We start from the raw sequence: 20,109 nt of genomic DNA, 5'->3' as shown, positions 1-20,109 counted from the left end.
AAGGTTGGTACAAGTGCAGCGATTACTAGTAGTAAATCAAGCATATACATGGTCGGCAGGTGCACTGCAAGATGGGAACAACTCTCTGTATATAGGTGAGCAGCCTGAAAAGAAAGAATTTTTTTTGTCATCTGAGTTAAGTAGTGTACACACGGTGCGATTTACCTTCTATTCAATCGAATCACACAGCACAGTGTACACATTCCATTTAGACTATATTGTCTTGTCAGCACAGTCTATTTTTCTATTCAATTTCGATGCCGCAGGGTCGTGCATTGGGATGGAATGTGTTTGATTTCAGTTAGACTTCAATTCAGTTTTGCTCTTATAAGCCAACTCGAATAGAAAAATAGACAAACTCGAACTGTGTGTACACTACATTCATTGGGGGAAATTTACTAAGATGTTCATTCTACTTCACATGGGATGTTGCCATGGGCAACCAATTAGATCCTGTCTTCTATCTTCTAGAGGGTGCAAAATAAATTAAAAGTATATTCTGATTGGTTGCCCATAGCAACATCACATGTGAAGTAGAATACACATCTTAGTAAATTTACCCCATTGTGTAGTTTAAAAAAAAGTGATATCAAAGATATATAAAATACTCTTACCAGACACATGCAGTTGTGACCACTCTAGGGTAAGATTGTACCAGCTTACTGTCATACCCCACTACACAATGCAAGCTTTCAAAAGCAGTAGCTTCTAGCCAGCCATGTAAACTCCTGCACAAACACCCACATGTTTCCTCTAAATAGGACTTCATCAGGGGGGTGTTTCATTTCATGAGAGTAAATGCAGCAGGTGTCCTCAACTGAATGCAACTCAGTTTGAAGGCTAAGGACCTATGCTGGAGGAAATCTTAACTAAGGTCTTTCCTTGGCTTGATAGGGTACTACCACTGGTTTTTTTTTGTAGATGGCTTATATCTCCCTGCAACCAGGGCTGGATTAATTGGGGCTCAGGGGGTCAGTACCCCTGGGCCCCCCTCTATGTAGGAACCACCTATGGTTGGCAGGTATTTTAAAAAAAAATATATATATATATTTTTTAGCTAAATGTTTTGTGCATGGGAGTGGGGTAGTGCTGCAGCTTCACCTATCTGCCAATGTGACAATGAATAATGGTGCTGAGCATCGGGAGCCAAGGCAAACTGACTGCACAAGTGTGCAGTGCATTACTGGGAATCCCATGAGACTTTGCACAAGAGGTCAGAGGCTGAGAGGCTTGTGCTGAGCTCTGCTCAGTGGAGCTCATAATATGCTTCTCAGGCCCCTGGAGGACAGTAGCAGCAGCGGCCTCGCCATGGGAGGGTTTTTAATCAGAAGCAGTTCTGAGCCTGTCAGGGCTTCTGCAGAATAAGGTACAGATGGACAAACACAGGCTTTTTTTATGTGTTATATATATATATATATATATATATATATATATATATATATATGTTTATATTAATCCCCCACCCTGCAGTTACCAATTGACCAAGTTTATACTGCCATTACTCTGTGTTTTGTCAGTGTAATATTCTCCCGTGCAATTTGCAGCCAGTAATGACAAATGGAAGGGGGCCCCCCTGTCTAAAGTGACCCCCATATCCCCCAAAGGCTTAATCCAGCCCTGCCTGCAACTATCCTTCTTTAGTGTCCATTGTTTTTGTAGGTACATACATCATTAAAATCCACATGGAATAAAGCATCTCTCGCATGTTCACAGTGCTACTCTGTGGCATATAATCCTTGCAGTCAATCAGGAGCTGTAACCCCTAACCAGTCTGGCATTACAAGTTCTGTAATGTTGAATTTCTGCCCTAGTCTCTGGATATTTTCACCAGTCTGCAGTTCTCATGCTTCAGTACCGTGCTTCCTCTTTTGGATTCACAATTTAAGGATTTTATTGTCTGACGTGGGAATGATGCTGCAATTCCCTACGTTGGATCCCCTGCTTGTGACAGCTCCTGTTCATTCCTTTCTACAGATTCATGAGCTATAGGTTTACTTTAAGTCAATATATATCTCTAGTGACAGTGGCATAAGGCAGCTATTAGTCTACCTCTGATGCAGCCTGCATTCTCAACAGTCTTTTCAGGATAAGTCTCATTTATGGAGGCTATTGCTCCTACTATCCAATCATGGATTGAAAAGTTTTATACATAACCTTTTATAAACATCCAAAGGAAAAATATAATTTGGCATCCTGGAAGAAAAAGGAATACAGTGTACTTTAGACTTTATTCTATTTACATGCCTTGTTTCCACTTTTCATTAAGCCTGGGAATATGTGAACCATAAAAGAGGGCAAATACTGCCAGTCCATTTAATGTGGGAAACTTTGTATAGCAATGGCAAGGCAAGTTAACCCTTTGTTTCACCACCCAGTGTTCTTTCAATTGTTTGAGGTATTTAAATGTCTTTCCTGTATACAGTAGCTGACCCTAATAATCACTTGGAATTTAGCCTGCAAAACATTTCAACTTAGGCAACAATGACATTTCCCACATGTGGTAAGTTCATCAAAGTCTTTCATTCAGTGCAGTAAAATAACAGAGCCTGCGGGATACACAGAATATGATTATGTAAATGGATTTGAATCCATTATAGAGACTCAAAGCAAGTTGTCTCTATAATAAGGGAATAATAAGAATACCACTAAGGAGGCAATTACCCCCGATAAAACATTGATGTTTCATCTATCTTTATTTTTGGCCTATCCAGTAAGATTGCTTGATAAGACACATATTTTTGAGAAAACACACAGGTTCAGTACAAGGGCTTTACACTGGGCTGTGCATGTGTACTATGACGATTATTGTTCCTAACATACTCATAGGTATACCTATAATGGGTGTAGTGTGTATGGTGCACACAGGCTCCTGAGACCAAGGGGGTCCATATCGCACACTGTACTCATGTTTCATTTCTTAATATTTCAAGAGTCCCATGTCAGTGCTTTAGCCATGGCAAAAATCACAGAGAACATGGCCACAGCACATGCACAGTAGTAATTAGTTGCTGGAGCATGGCAGGTGTATATTTCTGGATACCTGTGCATGTGCAGTAGACCCTGGCCTAATGCCAGAGTCTCTACAGGGCTGCAGAGAGAAAGGGGCCCACATGGAGACTGGGCACACCCCTTCCTGTTAAACCACTCCTAAAGCAAACCCTTTTTTATAATACAAAATGATTTTGGCACAGCCATCTTAACAGCATTATGCCCCCCCCCCCCCCAGTCAAAGCAGTGATGTGTGTGTGTGCGCTCTAGTAGTACCACCTAGCCGTACATACAATTAACGTGATATTACAATCATTCGATATATAGAGTGAAGTTCCGATGTTTCAACAATATCACGTCGACTTCGTTCAAAAAGTTATCTTTTATTGAAAAAGAGCCCAACACATTTCGTTAACACGACTTCATCAGGGGCAATACAATGAAAGGTAGTAGAAACATAACCTCTGAAGTGGATCAGTGTCCCTTTAATTGAATGAATGGTATCACCAGATTTGAGGAATGGGATGAACCACGCAAGTGGCTAATCGCTTTCAATTTGTAGTTCCCAACCAAGGGGGAGGGGGGGGGGGGGGTAACCTGTGGTGGGGGCTGACAGGGAGATCCTTGCTGCATTGATTTCTTTGGATCCCTGACTGACTTGCTGGGTCCTCATCCGCACAGGCAGTGCACTATCTCCATGCACCACTCTGAGTGGACCTCGCGACCGAAAGTCATGTCGACTTTTTCACCTGTCTACATTCTATATGTCGGTATTTTGACCTTGTCAGGATTTTAAATGTCTGTATTTTGACCATGTCGGGATTTTGACCGTCGGTCAATGGCCCTCATTCAGGTTCATGCGCTCGCATGCACATTCGCAAGCACTCTTACGGAAAAAAACACACGCACGCATCGGGCGAAGGCACGCCTACAGTGCTTGCGAAATCATTCGCACGCAACCATACAAAGAAGGGGGGTGGTCTATCACTGTGCGTACGTGTAACTGGTCGCACGCACCCACACATTTGCGCACGCGCACTCACCTCAAGCAGCTAACGAACATGCTCTACTCCCCAAATTGTAGCAAACATGTCGACTAATGTTGACAGGGGCAACATGCTAAATATAGCAGAGTAGAAATGACAATAGTGGTGGTATGTTACATAAGGCAAATTTATAAGGGTGGGATTTGTTTGGTTTTAGCGCATTGGTTTGGTCAAAATAACTTTAGCAACAGAAGAAGTTTGTATCTGGTAACACTTGATTGCTGGTGGTATGCAATCAGAAGTTGTGCTGAGGTAAGTCTCATGAAATCTACCATGTATTGGTGTCAATAGTGTGCAGGTGCCATTGATTTAGCCATTTCGTGCGTGTGTTTGCTCCGTACGAATGAGCACATTACAAGGAGCAAGGTGTGCGAAACGAAAAACCTGCTTTGAGCTGGCGAAAAGTTTTGCGTTGGAGGGGAACAATCCCTCTTGCACTCATGCGAAAGCACACCCACCACTCATAGTGAACGCCCATGTGTACGCCCATGTGTACGCCCACTTTTGCTCATTATAATGGTCGCGCCCATGCTAACGCCCACTGCACGCCTACTACCGATGCACTCGTTCGCACGGAGAAATCTCCACGAAAGTTTGCTTGCGAGTATGTTTTAATGACATTGCACATGCGCAGTGCGCTTGCTGCACATGCGCAATGGGGGTTGCAGGGTGAAACGTGCGAATTCGCATGCGTACGCGCCAATGTGAATAAGGGCCAATAGCTGTCGGTATTTTGACGGTCGGTATGTGTTGCAGCATAATGTATACAGGAGATAGTCGATGGTGGCACTCACGGGACTTTACAGTACAGGACACCAGGTGTCAAGCAATTGAAATATGTGCTTCAAATTAATTATCATTGTACTACATCACCCTGCTAAAATTGCATATTCTATGGTGATATGACTGTAAATATAGAGGAAATATCCAATTAAAATGAAAGCATTTTTGTTTTAAAGGGCCTGGAAATAAAAAAAAATTGTGTACTTGTGTATTTGCATGGCGCCCACTAAGCTATTTGTTTAGTGGGCTATTCTGCATAGTATTCTGCGTAGTGAAATCGCATTGCATTGCATGCAATTTTGCTGTGCTATGCGATGCCATTTTCCTTAGTTAATTTTTAGTGCACCCCAGCCCGTGGATTTGCGGTGCGATGCGATGCAATTTTTCATTGTATAAGCACCCAAGCAATGAGATATAATGGTACTTCATTTTAAAAGCACCCATGCACATCCCCACTATCCACATCACCCAGAAGTGTGGCGAGCGGATACTGTTACGCGTCCTCCTGACCTTTTCATACCCAGGGGCGGGCTGGGCCGGGGGGCAGAGTGCCATATGCCCCCCGGGCCGCTTACCCACCCACTGGCTGCGGGCCGTGCTGCGGCTGGATCAGCTTCTCCAGCCCTCCTGCACTGGCCGCGGCTTACAGAACACGGCCGCGGCTACAGGAAAATGGCCGCCGGCCCCCTGCACTGAGGACATGTTCTCAGTGCAGGAGGCCGGCGGCCATTTTCCTGTAGCCGCGGCCGTGTTCTGGAAGCCGCGGCCAGCGCAGGAGGGCTGGAGAAGCTGATCCAGCCGCAGCACGGCCCGCAGCTAGCGAGTGGGTAAGCGCTCTCCCCCCCCCCCCCTCCCTCACCCCAGCATATGTGTTTCTGTCACTGTGGGGGCATATCTGGCACTGTGTGGGGGCATATCTGGCACTGTGTGGGGGCATATCTGGCACTGTGTGGGGGCATATCTGGCACTGTGTGGGGGCATATCTGGCACTGTGTGGGGGCATATGTGTATCTGGCACTGTGGGGGGCATATCTGGCACTGTGGGGGCATATATGTATTTGGCACTGTGGGGGCATATGTGTATCTGGCACAGTGGGGCATATGTGTATTTGGCACTGTGGGGGCATATGTGTATCTGGCACTGTGGGGGCATATGTGTATTTGGCACTGTGGGGGCATATGTGTATTTGGCACTGTGGGGGCATATCTGGCACTGTGGGGGCATATGTGTATCTGGCACTGTGGGGGCATATGTGTATCTGGCACTGTGGGGACATATGTGTATCTGGCACTGTGGGGGCATATGTGTCTGGCACTGTGGGGGCATATGTGTATTTGGCACTGTGGGGGCATATGTGTCTCTGGCACTGTGGGGGCATATGTGTCTCTGGCACTGTGGGGGCATATGTGTCTTTGGCACTGTGGGGGAATATGTGTCTCTGGCACTGAGGGGGCATATGTGTCTCTGGCACTGTGGGGGCATATGTGTCTCTGGCACTGTGGGGGCATATCTGGCACTGTGGGGGCATATGTGTCTTTGGCACTGTGGGGGAATATGTGTCTCTGGCACTGTGGGGGCATATGTGTCTCTGGCACTGTGGGGGCATATGTGTCTCTGGCACTCTGGGGGCATATCTGGCACTGTGGAGGAATATGCGTATTTGGCACTGTGGCAGAATATCTGGCACTGTGGCGGCATTTGTGTCTGGCACTGTGGGGGCATATGTGTATTTGGTACTGTGGCGGAATATCTTGCACTGTGGGGGCATATCTGGCACTGTGGACATCACATTGTGCGGTGTAATGGGCATCATGGTATGGGGCGTAATGGACATTACGGTGTGGGGAGCATTGGGTAATTGCCATCACAGTATGGGGTGTAATGGGCATCAAGGTGTGCAGCATAATGTGTAATTAGCATCACAGTGTGCGGTGTATTGAGTAATTAGCATCGCAGTGTTGGGCGTAATGTGTAACTGGCATCATGGTGTTCAGCATAATGTGTAATTGGCATTACGGCATGTGGCTTTATGTGTAATGGGTATTACAAGGTTCGCTAAAATGTGCAATCTGCAGGTACACAATACAATCATGGTACAGGCAACGCCCCTTATGATAGGCCACGCCCCTAATTTTTCGGCGCGCCTACGGCGCGCAAAAGCATTCCTTCCGACGGTGACTTGGCTGATTATGGGCCAGTGCTCTGGACTTGCCCCCTAGGCTAAAAGTTGCCAGCCAGCCCCTGTTCATACCCCTCGCCACACTTTAGAAAATTAACTCCACACCGACATGGATAATGGGGGTATGAAAATGTTGGGAGGACGCGTATCCGCTGTGTTTGCCACGCTTCGGGGTGACGTGGATAGTGGGGGTGTGCATGGGTGCTTTTAAAATGAAGTACCATCATATCTCATCGCATGGGTGCTTATACAATGAAAAATCGTATCACACCGCAAATGGCATGCGATGCGATCCGCGGGCAGGGGTGCACTAAAAATTAACTAACTAAAATCACATCGTACTGCAAAATTGCATGCAATGCAATTTTCCTACGGTGCCGGACGTATGTAAATTGGGCACCTTGCAAATACACAAGTACCAAAAATTGTGTAGTATAACCACTTCTGTTACTATGCAGGTTTTGATAAATAAGACATTTACAAGCCAGACATTGGATTGCATTTTGTATGCAATCGTCAGTTGCCATGTTGACATTCATAGGGTCATACCTTAATGTTAACTATGTATAGTCAGAGGCAGGCTGGGTGTGGGGGGGACCATTGTTCCTGGAGACGATTAAATTCGAAACGTTATACAAGATCTGCGTGTGGGATATCTTTTGTACATCCCATTAGAAGGACAGAGAGTGCCACCTGCTCTGCAAACTATATATACTGTATATGGTACTCTTTACTTAGAAGGGCACCCACGATTTTGATCGTGGGCATCGTTAGTAAAAAATCTCGGGCATCTCGGGCATTGAATGCACTAAAAAATCGGGTGCGATCAACCGACGAGATGCCCGAGATTTCCCATAGGGAACAATGTTAAATGTCTCAATTGACCCAATTTTCCTGTTCAATGCCTCAATTGACCCGATTTTTCCATAGGAAACAATGTTAAATGGGCCACAGAGGCCAAATAGGCACCCTGAAGTGTATAATGGCCACCCGAATTGTTAACGCCACCCCACGATCAACGTCAACCCGATGCGTGGCGAGCGCAGCGAGCCCGCGAGGGGCGGCGGTACGCGTCCTACGACCTTTTCATACCCCCACTATCCACGTCGGCGTGGAGTTGAGAATAGAAAGTGTGGCGAGCGCAGCGAGCCACCGAGCCCGAAGCGTGGCGAGCGCAGCGAGCCCCGCGAGGGTACGCAGACAGCTGTGAAGCCCGCGAGGGGACGCGGATACCTGTGAAGGTATCCGCGTCCCCTCGCGGGGCTCGCTGCGCTCGCCACGCTTCGGGCTCGGTGGCTCGCTGCGCTCGCCACACTTTCTATTCTCAACTCCACGCCGACGTGGATAGTGGGGGTATGAAAAGGTCGTAGGACGCGTACCGCCGCCCCTCGCGGGCTCGCTGCGCTCGCCACGCTTCGGGTTGACGTTGATCGTGGGGTGGCGTTAACAATTCGGGTGGCCATTATTCACTTCAGGGTGCCTATTTGGCCTCTGTGGCCCATTTAACATTGTTTCCTATGGAAAAATTGGGTCAATTGAGGCATTGAACAGGAAAATCGGGTCAATTGAGACATTTAACATTGTTCCCTATGGGAAATCTCGGGCATCTCGTCTGTCGCATCGCACCTGATTTTTTAGTGCATGCAATGCCCGAGATGGCCGAGATGGGCGCCCTTCTAAGTAAAGAGTACCCTGTATATATATATATATATATATACATAGATACAAAGTGGCACTCACGCCTCTGGCAGAAAATGATGACACGCAGTCGATAAGCATGTGTCATCATTTTCTGCCAGAGGCGTGAGTGCCACTTTGTATCTATGTATTATGGAGCTGACTTGTGGCTGCCAGTCCAGTTAGCCCTTGGTGGGCACCCGTCCAAGTATACCCTGATTTCTGGAGTGCCGGACGTCTACTACTGTATATATATATATATATATATATATATATATATTATACAGTATATGTGTGTGTGTGTGTGTGTGTGTTTAAGATACCCTTGTAGGTCTATTGCCAAAAACGTTTGGGGCGTGGCATGCGTGACGTATTCACCTGATCATTAACTATGATTACCGGCTTGAAGAGGTCCTGACGCATGGTGGTGGCTCTGGTAGCGGCGTGGTGAGACGCTCCATCTACTCCTGCTGACGGTATTTCTGGTTCACTGGCATTTGTGCAAAACATTGCATTTGAATGCAATTTTTTATAATAAAATGCATCTGCACTCTGTAGGGTATCCGGACTGATCATAGATTGACTCTAGGTCGGTAGTCATAAGGTCGACCACTATTGGTCGACAATTAAAAGGTCGACAGGGTCCTAAGATGGACAGTGTTTAAAGGTCGACACACAATAGGTTGACAAGGTCAATAGGTTGACATAGTCAAAAGGTCCTGCTCTCACTGTGTCAAAATATATACAAATATAGTATACACAAAGAGCAGCTCTCCAGGCAAAATAAATACAGTAACAGCCGCATCTTGGCAGGCAACATTTCACATGCACATTCTGTACGCAGTTTCATTACTTTTCGATCAGCCCTTGTACATATAGAACAGTCAGTAATGCTGCGTTATGTTATATTCTTTGATTTGACAAAATCATAAACAAAAAACTTTTATTTTGCTCTTGATGATAGTACAGCGATTGTTTTCTGAAATTCTCTGTGCAGCATTATGTATTGTGCATATAATGAGCTCTACTGTACCAAGTGCTACAAATCAGCAATGCTTGTCAGAAAGAATGTGTGCCCATTCAATTGCATTACTTTTTGGAATTCTCTATATCATATAGTTTAAAGCACTTGATTTTAATGTACAAACTGTCCCTTACATTAACTATTATAACTGCAGGGTCATCACGCAAACTAGAGCTTCGTGTGCGTCTCTTTTGTCGTAATGTACTACTGGATCACTGGACCCACCGCAGCGATACTGCTTTTTGGCTGAGCAGACTACTTAAACCATGGCCAATGGTAAACCAGGCACACCTTCTTTACATTGTGTTTGGACCAGTCTCTGGAATAGATGGTAAGCAGCCATAGAGGCAATTATTTTTATGATATTTTGGTGTTGTTAGTGCTTCTTGGGTCATTGTTTTATAAATGTCCTGTCAGTGAACATGTTATAAGAACATATACATGATTTATACAAACCTAAGGGACTGATTCAGAGATGGCTGCAATGTCATGTTTGTAGCACAGCAGAGGGATTTTCTGCGGTTGCTCATTCCTATAAGTTGCAATAGTATGGCAATAGCTGTCGCCGTAAAGATTTACATGCAAAGTGATTGGCAGTATGTAACTTTTTTGTAGATAACACACAGAGTGGTTACTCAACGCAGGCGTTTGAAGTTACAATGGCTCTGGCATCTTACATACAGCAGCCATGCTACATTTCCATAAGGTTACTCAGATGGTCAATGTTCACCCGATGTCCGTCCAGTGGTTGAATACTTGTATGCAAGCTGCGGATCAAAGTTGCCAATTTTGGGCATCTCTACACAACTCCCAGCAAGTACCAGTCAATCAGCTCCTACCTTCCATGTTACAGGCTGTGTTTGAAAAATGAAAAGAGCTGGTTTGCTGGTACTTTACCTCTCTCTGCCTTATCTCTTTCCAAGTCACAGACCCCTTTATCCCTAAATCCATATCTGCTTTCATGGTATTGCCCTGTAGCCCGTCCCTGTACTTAAACCATACCTTCCAACATTCTATGTATGACAAGGGGGACTCTGGTGCCATGCACTTCAGATAAGAGGGCATGGCCTCTGTAAAAGGAGACAGCCTCACAGGAATTTTGCAATTGCGACCCATGCCCCCAACCTACGTCACTGGAATGGGATCATTTGGTCTACAGCTAGTTTGCCGACAAGCATTAGGTCGACATGGTTCTAGGTCGACAGGTCATTAGGTGGACACAAGCATTAGGTCGACATGGTCTAGTTCGACAGTCAAAAGGTCGGCATGGTTTTTTTTAACCCGAATGTCGACACAGTCGACATGGACACTGTTAAAGTGCACTGCGCCTGCTCGCCATGCTTCGGACATGGTGCCTCGCTACACTTGGCACACTTTTATTCTCCCACCACGCCCTAGTAGATGGTAGGGCATAAAATACCACCTGTCGGCACAAAAAAAAACCATGTCAACCTATTGCCTGTCGACCTAGAACCATGTCGACCTATCCCCATATCGACCTTATGGTGTCGACCTTATGCTTGTCGACCATCATGCTGTAGACCAAATGACCGTATCCCTAGTCACTATGGAAGCTGCTGGCCATGGGCCCCATTAACTCTGTCTGCCGTGAATGCACACGGCATCTATTCACCACAGAGCAGCGAGTGACAATGAGACTCAACTACCTACACCCCTCCCTCCACAGATTGGAAAGTGGGAGACTGGACTGTCCTGTAAAAATCTGGACAGTTAGGGGTATGCTTAATCCATATCTGTAAATATTAGTAGATAGCCAGAAATTTGTCAATGTTTACTATTCTAGTCTGTGTAGTTTTCCTGTATTCCTAATTTGCCGACTAGACAATAGTGAAAACATTACACATACATTTGTAATGCTCTCTATGACTAGACTCTGTATAGGATTGTACATTGTATTGATAAGTAAGGTATTAGCACCACCTAGAGGTTCAATCGTACTAAACAGTTAAACTGTGAGTGACAATATATGTAATATCCTTGTAATGTAATAAACTGTATATTCTAACATTAGTTTTAGAGGTAATTTTTTTGCAAATGAAGAAAGCTGATGGCTTTTTTCATTGTACTTGGGTACAGGACACGTGGCCTGGTTAAAGATGACTGAAGGAATGAGTGATGAGATCAGCTTGAAAGGACTTGCTGATGCTATCAAGCTGCTCTATGACACAGAAGCCAAAGAGTGGACTGCTGATGATGTTATTAGTCTGGTGGATGAACTTACAGGTAGGGTTTTTCACAGGTAACACATAGCACTCACATATATTCAGCATTGTTTGAAATGTGACAGCGCTTTTGAGGCAAAGAAATTAAAATACATACTAGACCATATTCACACTGTATTTTGTCATTCATTTTGCAAGTTTGTTAATAATAGTAATTTCAGCAAAATTTTCCTTTATTTTGGCAGTGGTCCCTCATGAGTGGCTCCTGGAAAACAATGTCCGCCTGCTCATTCTTAGTGGAAACAGTATTTGTTTCACCTTCATGGCTAGCAAAGCTGTTAATGGACGGACCGTGGATCTTGCTAGAATGGTTGCCTTCCTTGCTCTGGTGAGTGCTAAATGAAACAATTATGTTATATTATTTGTTATAGGATTTTGTGTTAACATCATGTTGTTATTATTATTAAATTTTATTTATAAGGCACCGGAGTTGGTTCGCAGTGCCACACATATGGCAGATATTAGAATAATACAGGGTACACAGAACTAAACATAACAGTAACTGAAAAACTAAAATAAAGCATAGGTAGGAATTAGCAGCACAATGGGTACTTGTGTATTATCACGGCGCCCACTTTTCTTACGTACGTTAACTTAGTGAAAATCGCTTCGCATCACATTACGTTATAGTAGTATGCGATGCGATTTTACCATTCCCACTCCATGTCATTCCCGCCCCCTGTCAGATCTTGTCCGAAACTCACTCTGAGGTGATTTTATGTGGTGACAAGAAGTCTGCCTTAGAGCTCGTGGTTTTCTTGTGAATTTCAGTGGATTTTTACTGTGATATCCAGTGATAACTTCAGATGGCTGGATCAATGAGCCTATTTATGCTCCCTCAGACAGAGGAGGTCGCTGTCCAATTTTTTCAGGAGCATCACCTGCTGCCAGTGACGGCTACCTGCACGAATGGGCACCCCATGCGCTTGTTCATCAAGAAGTGTATGTGGCAGTGCCATATAAAAGCTTGCTGCCAAAAGGTAAGCTTAAGAGCGGCCCATTTTTTCCCGGGCTGCCGCTCATCATTCCTGACTCTTTTGAGGTTCATTTATTCCTGGGCAGAGGAGCTGACCTCAATAGAGTATTGCCAGCGTGAGCTCCAACTGTCCAATAAGACTGTGGTGCTGTACAACGCATGGATGCGGGAGGCCTGTACCATGGACTTGATGGCACAGCCGCAACGCCGTATTGGTGGACCGGGCCAGATCGTCGAGGTCGATGAAAGTCTTTTTGTTAAAAGGAAAAGCAATGTCGGCCGCGTTTTACCGCAGCAATGGTTGTTCGGAGGCATCTCACATGAAACTGGGCAGTGCTTCATCACAGTTGTGGAGAAACATGATGCCAGCACTCTTATGGCCGCCATTAATGCTAACATTGAGCCTGGAACAAGCACTTACAGTGATTGTTGGTCGGGCATATAGCACAGAGGAGTTGGAACGGGCAGGATACAATCATGCCCGTGTGAACCACAAATATAACTTTGTCGACCCCGAAACTGGTGTGCACACACAAACAATAGAACGCCTTTGGGGGTCCGCAAAATGGTGGAACAAGCGGCAACGGGGAACAGCACGCCATCATTTGGAGTCCTATTTACAGGAATTTATATGGCGGAAATGTTTGGCTGCAGATAAGCCGTTTCAACGCATACTACATGCCCTGACGCTGCTCCCAAAGGCAGATTGACTGTTCTTTTATATTTTTTATAAATTATTGTCGTTATTACTAGTGTTTTTATTCATGACTGTTCTTATTGTAAGCTGACTCCTATCATTGTCATTTGTGTTTTTGATTAATGTCATTATTGATTTTAATATGCTATTTGATCATTCATTATTTACTAAATTATACCAGTTATTCGTTAACACACGTTGTCATTACTGTGTCAGAAGTATGATATTGCTAGTGTAAATGTGTCTAGAAAAGACCCCCATAATCCACGTCATCCCGAAGCGTGGCGAGCGGCGGCGGAACACGTCCTCTGACAATTCATACCCCCACTATCCACATCGGCGTGGCGAGCCACCGAGCCCGAAGCGTGGCGAGCGCACGTGGATTACTTTACATGTATTCCGCATCCGCTCGCCACGATTCGGGCTCAACTCCACGCCGACGTGGATAGTGGGGGTATGAAAAGGTCAGAGGATGCGTTCCGCCGCCGCTCGCCATGCTTCGGAGTGGCGTGGATACTGTGGGTGACGAAAAACAATGCCATACCTTATCTCATAGTAAGCACCCACCACATCTCATCACATGGGTGCTTGTACAATACAATACTGCATCACATTTGGTGCCATGCGATACCATGCGATATTTAATTGTATAAGCACTCCTGTGCACTTAATATGGACATGCGATTTTCCTACCTGGAATAGCCCACTAAGCTATTTGCTTAGTGGGCGCCATCAGGGCAGCCGAGAGGAATGCCGGGCCCCGGTAAAATTTTGGAGGCGTGGCCTAAGTGTGGGGGTGTGGGCACCTCCCGCATTTAGGCCACGCCCTAAAAAACACTAAAAACTGTAATCTCAGCAGCAGCAGCAGCAGCACACACCTACAGCATGTGCTGTGCTGACAGCAGGCTCAGCATGACCTCTCATGCTGTCAGTGAGACACTCATGCTGAGCCTGCTGTCAGCACAGCGCATGCTGTAGAAGTGTGTGCTGCTGTTGCTACCCGGGAGGGACGGAGGGGGAAGGGAGGGGTCGGACCAGGGCCCCTGCGGGGCCCCTCCAGCAAGCCTGGGCCCGGGTAATTAGTACCCGCTCCCCCCCCCCCTCTCGGCTGCCCTGGGCGCCATGATAATACACAAGTATCTCAGAATGCAACTGAGATGTAGGTAAGCAAAGGAGTTGTCCGCATGTCCTGTTCCAAGGAGCTTACAGTCTAGGGAGAGGGGGGGGGGCAGACAGGCAACATGACGTGCAGGCAAGAAGGCCTGAAGGCAGAAAGTGAGCATGACAGGGATGGCGAGGACATGAGGTGGCAGGTAGGAAGAATGGCCTCTGTACTATGTTATGGAGAAGGGTACACTTTGATGATCAGTTGGGTTTTCAGTGTGCGTTTACAGCATTGCAAGATCGGGGAGAGTCTTATAAAGCAAGGAAGCTCAATCCAGTAAAGACAGCCTAGGCAAAATCTTGGATACGTGCATGAGACATAGCGACCAGGTTAGAAAAGATGCCACAGTCATTGGCTGATTGGAGTGGGCAGGAGGAAGTGTGAAGTGAAATGAGGTTGAAGATGTGGGGAGCATTGGCGTTAGAGAGAACCTTGTACAGTATGCCGGACAGTGTCCCGACAGTCGGGATCCCGACGTCGAGATTCTGACTGTTAAAACACCGACAGCCGGGTTCCCGACGGCCACCGGCTATTCTCCCTCGTGGGGGTCCACAACCCCCATAGAAGGAGAATAGAATAGGTGGCAAGCCATGCTGTCTGAGTCCGGCCAGTCGGGATCCCGACGTCGGGATAATGACTGTCGGGATCCCGACTGTCGGAACCATATACCACACCCCAGTTTGTGAGGGTGAGAAGTATGAAGAGGACTCTGTAGGGGAATGGGAGCCAGTGTAAGAATTTCTTGAAGGGGCTTGGCAAAAGTGGAGTGGCAGGAGAGGAAGATAAGTCTAGCTGCAGAGTTGAAGACAGACTGGAGGGGAGCAAGCTTGTTGCATGGGCAGAGGTGTAGCTTTTGAGTGCACGCAGGGAAGAAGTGTACAGGGAGATGAGAAGGAGGCCTGGGACAGATCCCTGGGGGACCCCGACAGGGAGAAGGCTAGGGGGTGAGTTGTAGCCAGAGGCAGACACTGAGAAGGAGCAGTTAGTGAGGTAAGAGGTGAACCAGGCCAGAACAGTGCTATACCTCTTTTACACCAAAATCCTGGATCCAACCCAGCATTTTGAATATGGTTCCAAGCCAGGTCGGATCCAGGATTTGCTTTGTTCACTCTGTGGTTCTGACCAGCAGTGTAAATGGGTGAGGTGCTAGGAGATTACATCATCTCCAAGTGCTAGGACCACCGTGCCAGGGTACCGGGCCTGGGACCGCCATGCTTGGGGCAAATCCAGCACCAAGGTAAGCTGCTGGGCTACCCCCAGCCTCCATGCACCCAGCCCCCATCCGCGAGGTGAATGGATGCCTCCACTGCTGTCTGCACAGTACAGCAGACAGCAGCAGAGGCTGTGTGTGTGACCCCCTCCCAAACTCCATACTGACCGCAGGGTGCTGCAGTCCGAAGGTTGGGCTTCCCCATTGCTTTAAATGGGAGCCGGATGACCCAGCATACCGGTTTACATTGCCCCCCCACCCGGGCCCTCCCCGTGTTCCACTCTAGTCAAGATCAGGGTAGGATTCTTGGGGAAATGGACTGGGCTTTTTTTCAGCTACCCCTTTTACACCGACACTGACCCGGGTCCACCCTGGGTTTTTGTCTCAGTGTAAAAGGGGTACTAAAGAGGCCAATAGTCTTGAGGGTGTGGAGGAGTGCCCCTGAGCAGCTGGGAAGCCCCCTGGCTCTCCTCCTTGCACTGATAGATAACATGTTCACGGCATCTATTCAGCAGTAACCCCCAACTGTGCTCACCACCCACGAGACATTGCGACCCGCAGTGTGAACAGCAGGACAGCGTCCATATAGTGGGACTGTCCAGTTGGTAGTTATGCTTGTTAAGTCTTGCCATGTTGTATGACCTGTGACATGAAACAACCACAACCTTTGTAGCAAAGTTTGGGGGATTGCTTCATCCAGATATAAGCCTCCTACAGGGCTGTTTATGTTTCAGTTAAAAACTATATTTCAACCTACATATGAAAATGATAATCATTATCACCTGTTGGAATGAGTGGTTAATCATACACCTGACTATAATACTACAAAATCCCTGCAGTGGCCATTTTATCCGGTGATCTGTGTATACGCAGTGGAGTATGAGAGCTTTAGTGCTCAGTCTCCACAATGCTACATTGCTGCCGCTGCACCATTTTTCCAGAGATTTACACATGCGCAGTAGGGTCTGAGTGCTCTTATGCTCAGACCCATCTACACAGGAGGAGGGGGACCAGCAAGAAGAGGCTGCATACAGGTCTCCTCCACTCTTAAAATGCTCCTGAATGAAACCTTCATACACGAGAAGTGAAGGTGGCAGCATCGGATGTGTATGTGGTCATATGTGTGGGTAATGGCTACAACAGATGTATTGATTTGAACTTTAGATTCATTTTTGTGCCTTAATCTACTTTCTTGATACATAGTGAATGAGGCTGTTATTAATACAGTTTTATAAGGTATAAATTACTACTGCCATCATAAAGCCACACCTGACATAAACCAGACTATTGTTGTCTAGACGAGTAAAAGAGGCACATATGCTAATCTTGCACGGCTGGATGATATTTGCAAGCTGAACAAAATGTGGTTTTTCAGACACAGTTTTCATTGAAAACAGCATGAGCCTAACATTGTGATTTATGTTCAGATTTGCCCAGGGGTTAAAGTGAGGGGGAACATGGTGGAACTGAGTTCCACCACCTCTAATGGTGAGGTGGAACATTCTAACCTTCACATTGGCCCTGCACAGTAATACTCACAGAAAAGCAGGGGGGTGTCAAAAACCCTACCACTGGCCCTGTCTAATGGGGGTAGGGGAGAGGGGTAATTAGGTGGCATAGAAAAATGAGTTCCCCCACCTCTGCATGACCACTTTTAGCCCTGGATTTGCCTATTATAATACCAGTCATTTTCAAATTTGCCCAGATGGCGAGTGAGCAGCATACAATAAGAGAGTAGAGTTCAGTCTTGCTTTTTACCATTATAATTGCCAAATGGTTTATAAGTGTTACCTTCAGCAAAGACTGTGGCAATGCTGAGATGCCAGTGAGAAAAATACTAGTAAACCCCCATGTAAGTTTCCTTTCCAGGGTTAAGCTCTTTCACTAATGATGAAGTTTTCCAATCATCTATGAATCAGATCACTGGTTCTACTTGTATTGTCAAGGGATTATCAGCCATGAACAAATACAACTTGGCCAAGTTAAATAAACAAAGAAAAGATGGTATTGAGGCAGTAGTTTAGCTATGAAATAGGTCTATATATTTTGAACAATAATTTGGTCTTTGTCTGACTTTGGCATCGCAGTAATCAATAGCCGCAAAATTAAAGGCTGCTCCTTCATCTAGTATTTTCTTAAATAGATGCGTATATTTAAAAAAGAGCATCAGCAAATTATTGAAGAGTTCCAACTCTAAAAATGGTATTATAGATAGTAATGACAGCTATTCCAAAATATGGTCCGCCACAGCCACCTTTGACAACAAAGGGAAGAGTCAAACAGCCTGAGCTCATTAAATGAGCACCATGTTGTCTAATGTAATTTAAAACACGGCCTGTTTCTAATCATACTATCAACTACTAAAATGCACTCATTGCTGCTCACTATCAATTTGGCATATTTATTAGGCTGGGATTTTTTTTATGTGCTTACTTGATGATTGCAGTTTCTAAATCTCAGTCATTGTTCACTAAAACATAAGGTAAATCAGTAAAGTGAAAGTGTTTCAGGTGACTATGGAAACTGTGTTGCAATTGACAGCTTCATTTAAAAAAATAGTGGGAAGATGTTTAAAAATTCTCACTTATGCAGAAGGGACTGAATACACTATAAAATATTCCCCCTTATACAATGATTATGACATGATCAGGGGTCAAACTGATTTTGCGCCATTTCTGTATCCTTGTGTGCAAGTAAAGAATTAGTTTCTCTCATTTTGCTGCATCTCACCTATTAGATATGCCTATCCAGGCACCTTACTGCGGCACACAACCCAGGTAGTAAAATCATTTAGCTACTCACAGGAACTGAATGACTTAAAGTGGGCTATGTGCAGAAAGAAATCTTGTTTAAAAAAAAAAAAAAACATTATAAAATGCTAAGGTGTTTAACTAGCTACTGAAGTTCTGTCCAACTCTGCATTCCCTGACTCAATTTTAATACTGTGGGTGAAATTTAATAAGATGAGAGAATCTGAAAGTGAGAGATTTGGTAAGAAATCTCCAGGTTTTTTTTAAAGCGGCAATCATTTACACTGCAAAACCAATCTGGTTTTGCAGTGTAATTGATTGCCACTTTAAAAAAAAAAACCTGGCGATTTCTTACCAAATGTTTCACTTTCTGAATCTCTCATCCTAGTAATTTCACCCTGTATGTCACATTATTATTATTATTACTATTATTATTGTTGTTATTATTTTATATGTTAAACATTGTGATGGTTTCATATACATTTAATAATGTTCTCTCTTGGTAGTCTTAACAGAATATGGAGAGTGCTGCATGTGAAAAATTGGGGGCAGTGGTGGGATATGTTTTTTTAGGAGCTGGAGTGGATAGTCCATGTGATTCCCAGGAAAGGCATACAAAATAATTCAGCTTAGACAGAAACCAATGTATGCATATCTCCTCCACCCTAGCTATAATAATCTCCAGGGAAGTTTCTTTAATATGGTTATTTCATCAGACAATCAACCTGCACTCTAGAAATACAGTCTGATAAAAACATGATTTAATGTCCCCTCATCATGGCATCTACCACACAATCAAGGTTACTCTAATTTCAGAGATTGAAGGCTTCTCTTAGTCAACCCCATACTTTTTTTTTTCCCAGAAAATAACACCTTATGTGGCTGGAAGAGTTAAGAAGTCCAGATATGAGCGTGGGTCAGATCCCAGAGATCCCCCCATACTAGAATTAATAAACACCTCAGAGTAGCGCACGCAGAGGGGGTTTATGAGCATCCAGAAACCCCCCTGACAGACTCATTTTTTCATGTATGTATCTCCTTTTCGCGGCCTGCGATTAAGTCCCACCCCTTGGAATTAGCCCCACCCCGCTCCAAACACTCGCGAATCGCGGGTTATGAAAAAATCAGATACCTCCTTGGAAGATGTATACATAGCTGCTGCTGTAATTTCTGCCTGGCTCCTTCACTCTCCTTCCCTCGTCCCTCTCCCACCTCCCCATGGCTGGGAGTAATCTCCTACTCTTGCTGTGCTCCAAGCATTCACTGCTGCTGTTACCCACTTCTTGGATGCACTTGTCAGATTCAGAATCAGCTTTATTGGCCAGGTATACTTGTGTATACTAGGAATTAGATGTGGATTGCTGTGCAAC

General features: G+C 45.3%; 1 protein-coding gene across 5 annotated transcripts in view; it reads left to right on the top strand.

Annotated features, from left to right (window-relative positions):
* FBXO47 (F-box protein 47) overlaps nt 1-20,109 on the top strand; it is a 90,290-nt gene that overhangs the window by 59,333 nt on the left and 10,848 nt on the right. For all 5 annotated transcript variants that reach the window (XM_083147154.1, XM_083147156.1, XM_083147153.1 and 2 more), the window contains 3 exons: nt 9,853-10,029; nt 11,796-11,942; nt 12,127-12,269. In XM_083147154.1, the coding sequence (XP_083003280.1) occupies nt 9,853-10,029; nt 11,796-11,942; nt 12,127-12,269 (467 nt within the window). The remainder of the gene's footprint in view (nt 1-9,852; nt 10,030-11,795; nt 11,943-12,126; nt 12,270-20,109) is intronic.

Source organism: Crinia signifera, chromosome 6, assembly GCF_055691185.1.
Source record: "Crinia signifera chromosome 6, ASM5569118v1, whole genome shotgun sequence".
NCBI classification, from domain to species: Eukaryota; Metazoa; Chordata; class Amphibia; order Anura; family Myobatrachidae; genus Crinia; species Crinia signifera.
This window is presented reverse-complemented; position numbering and strand designations above follow the sequence as displayed.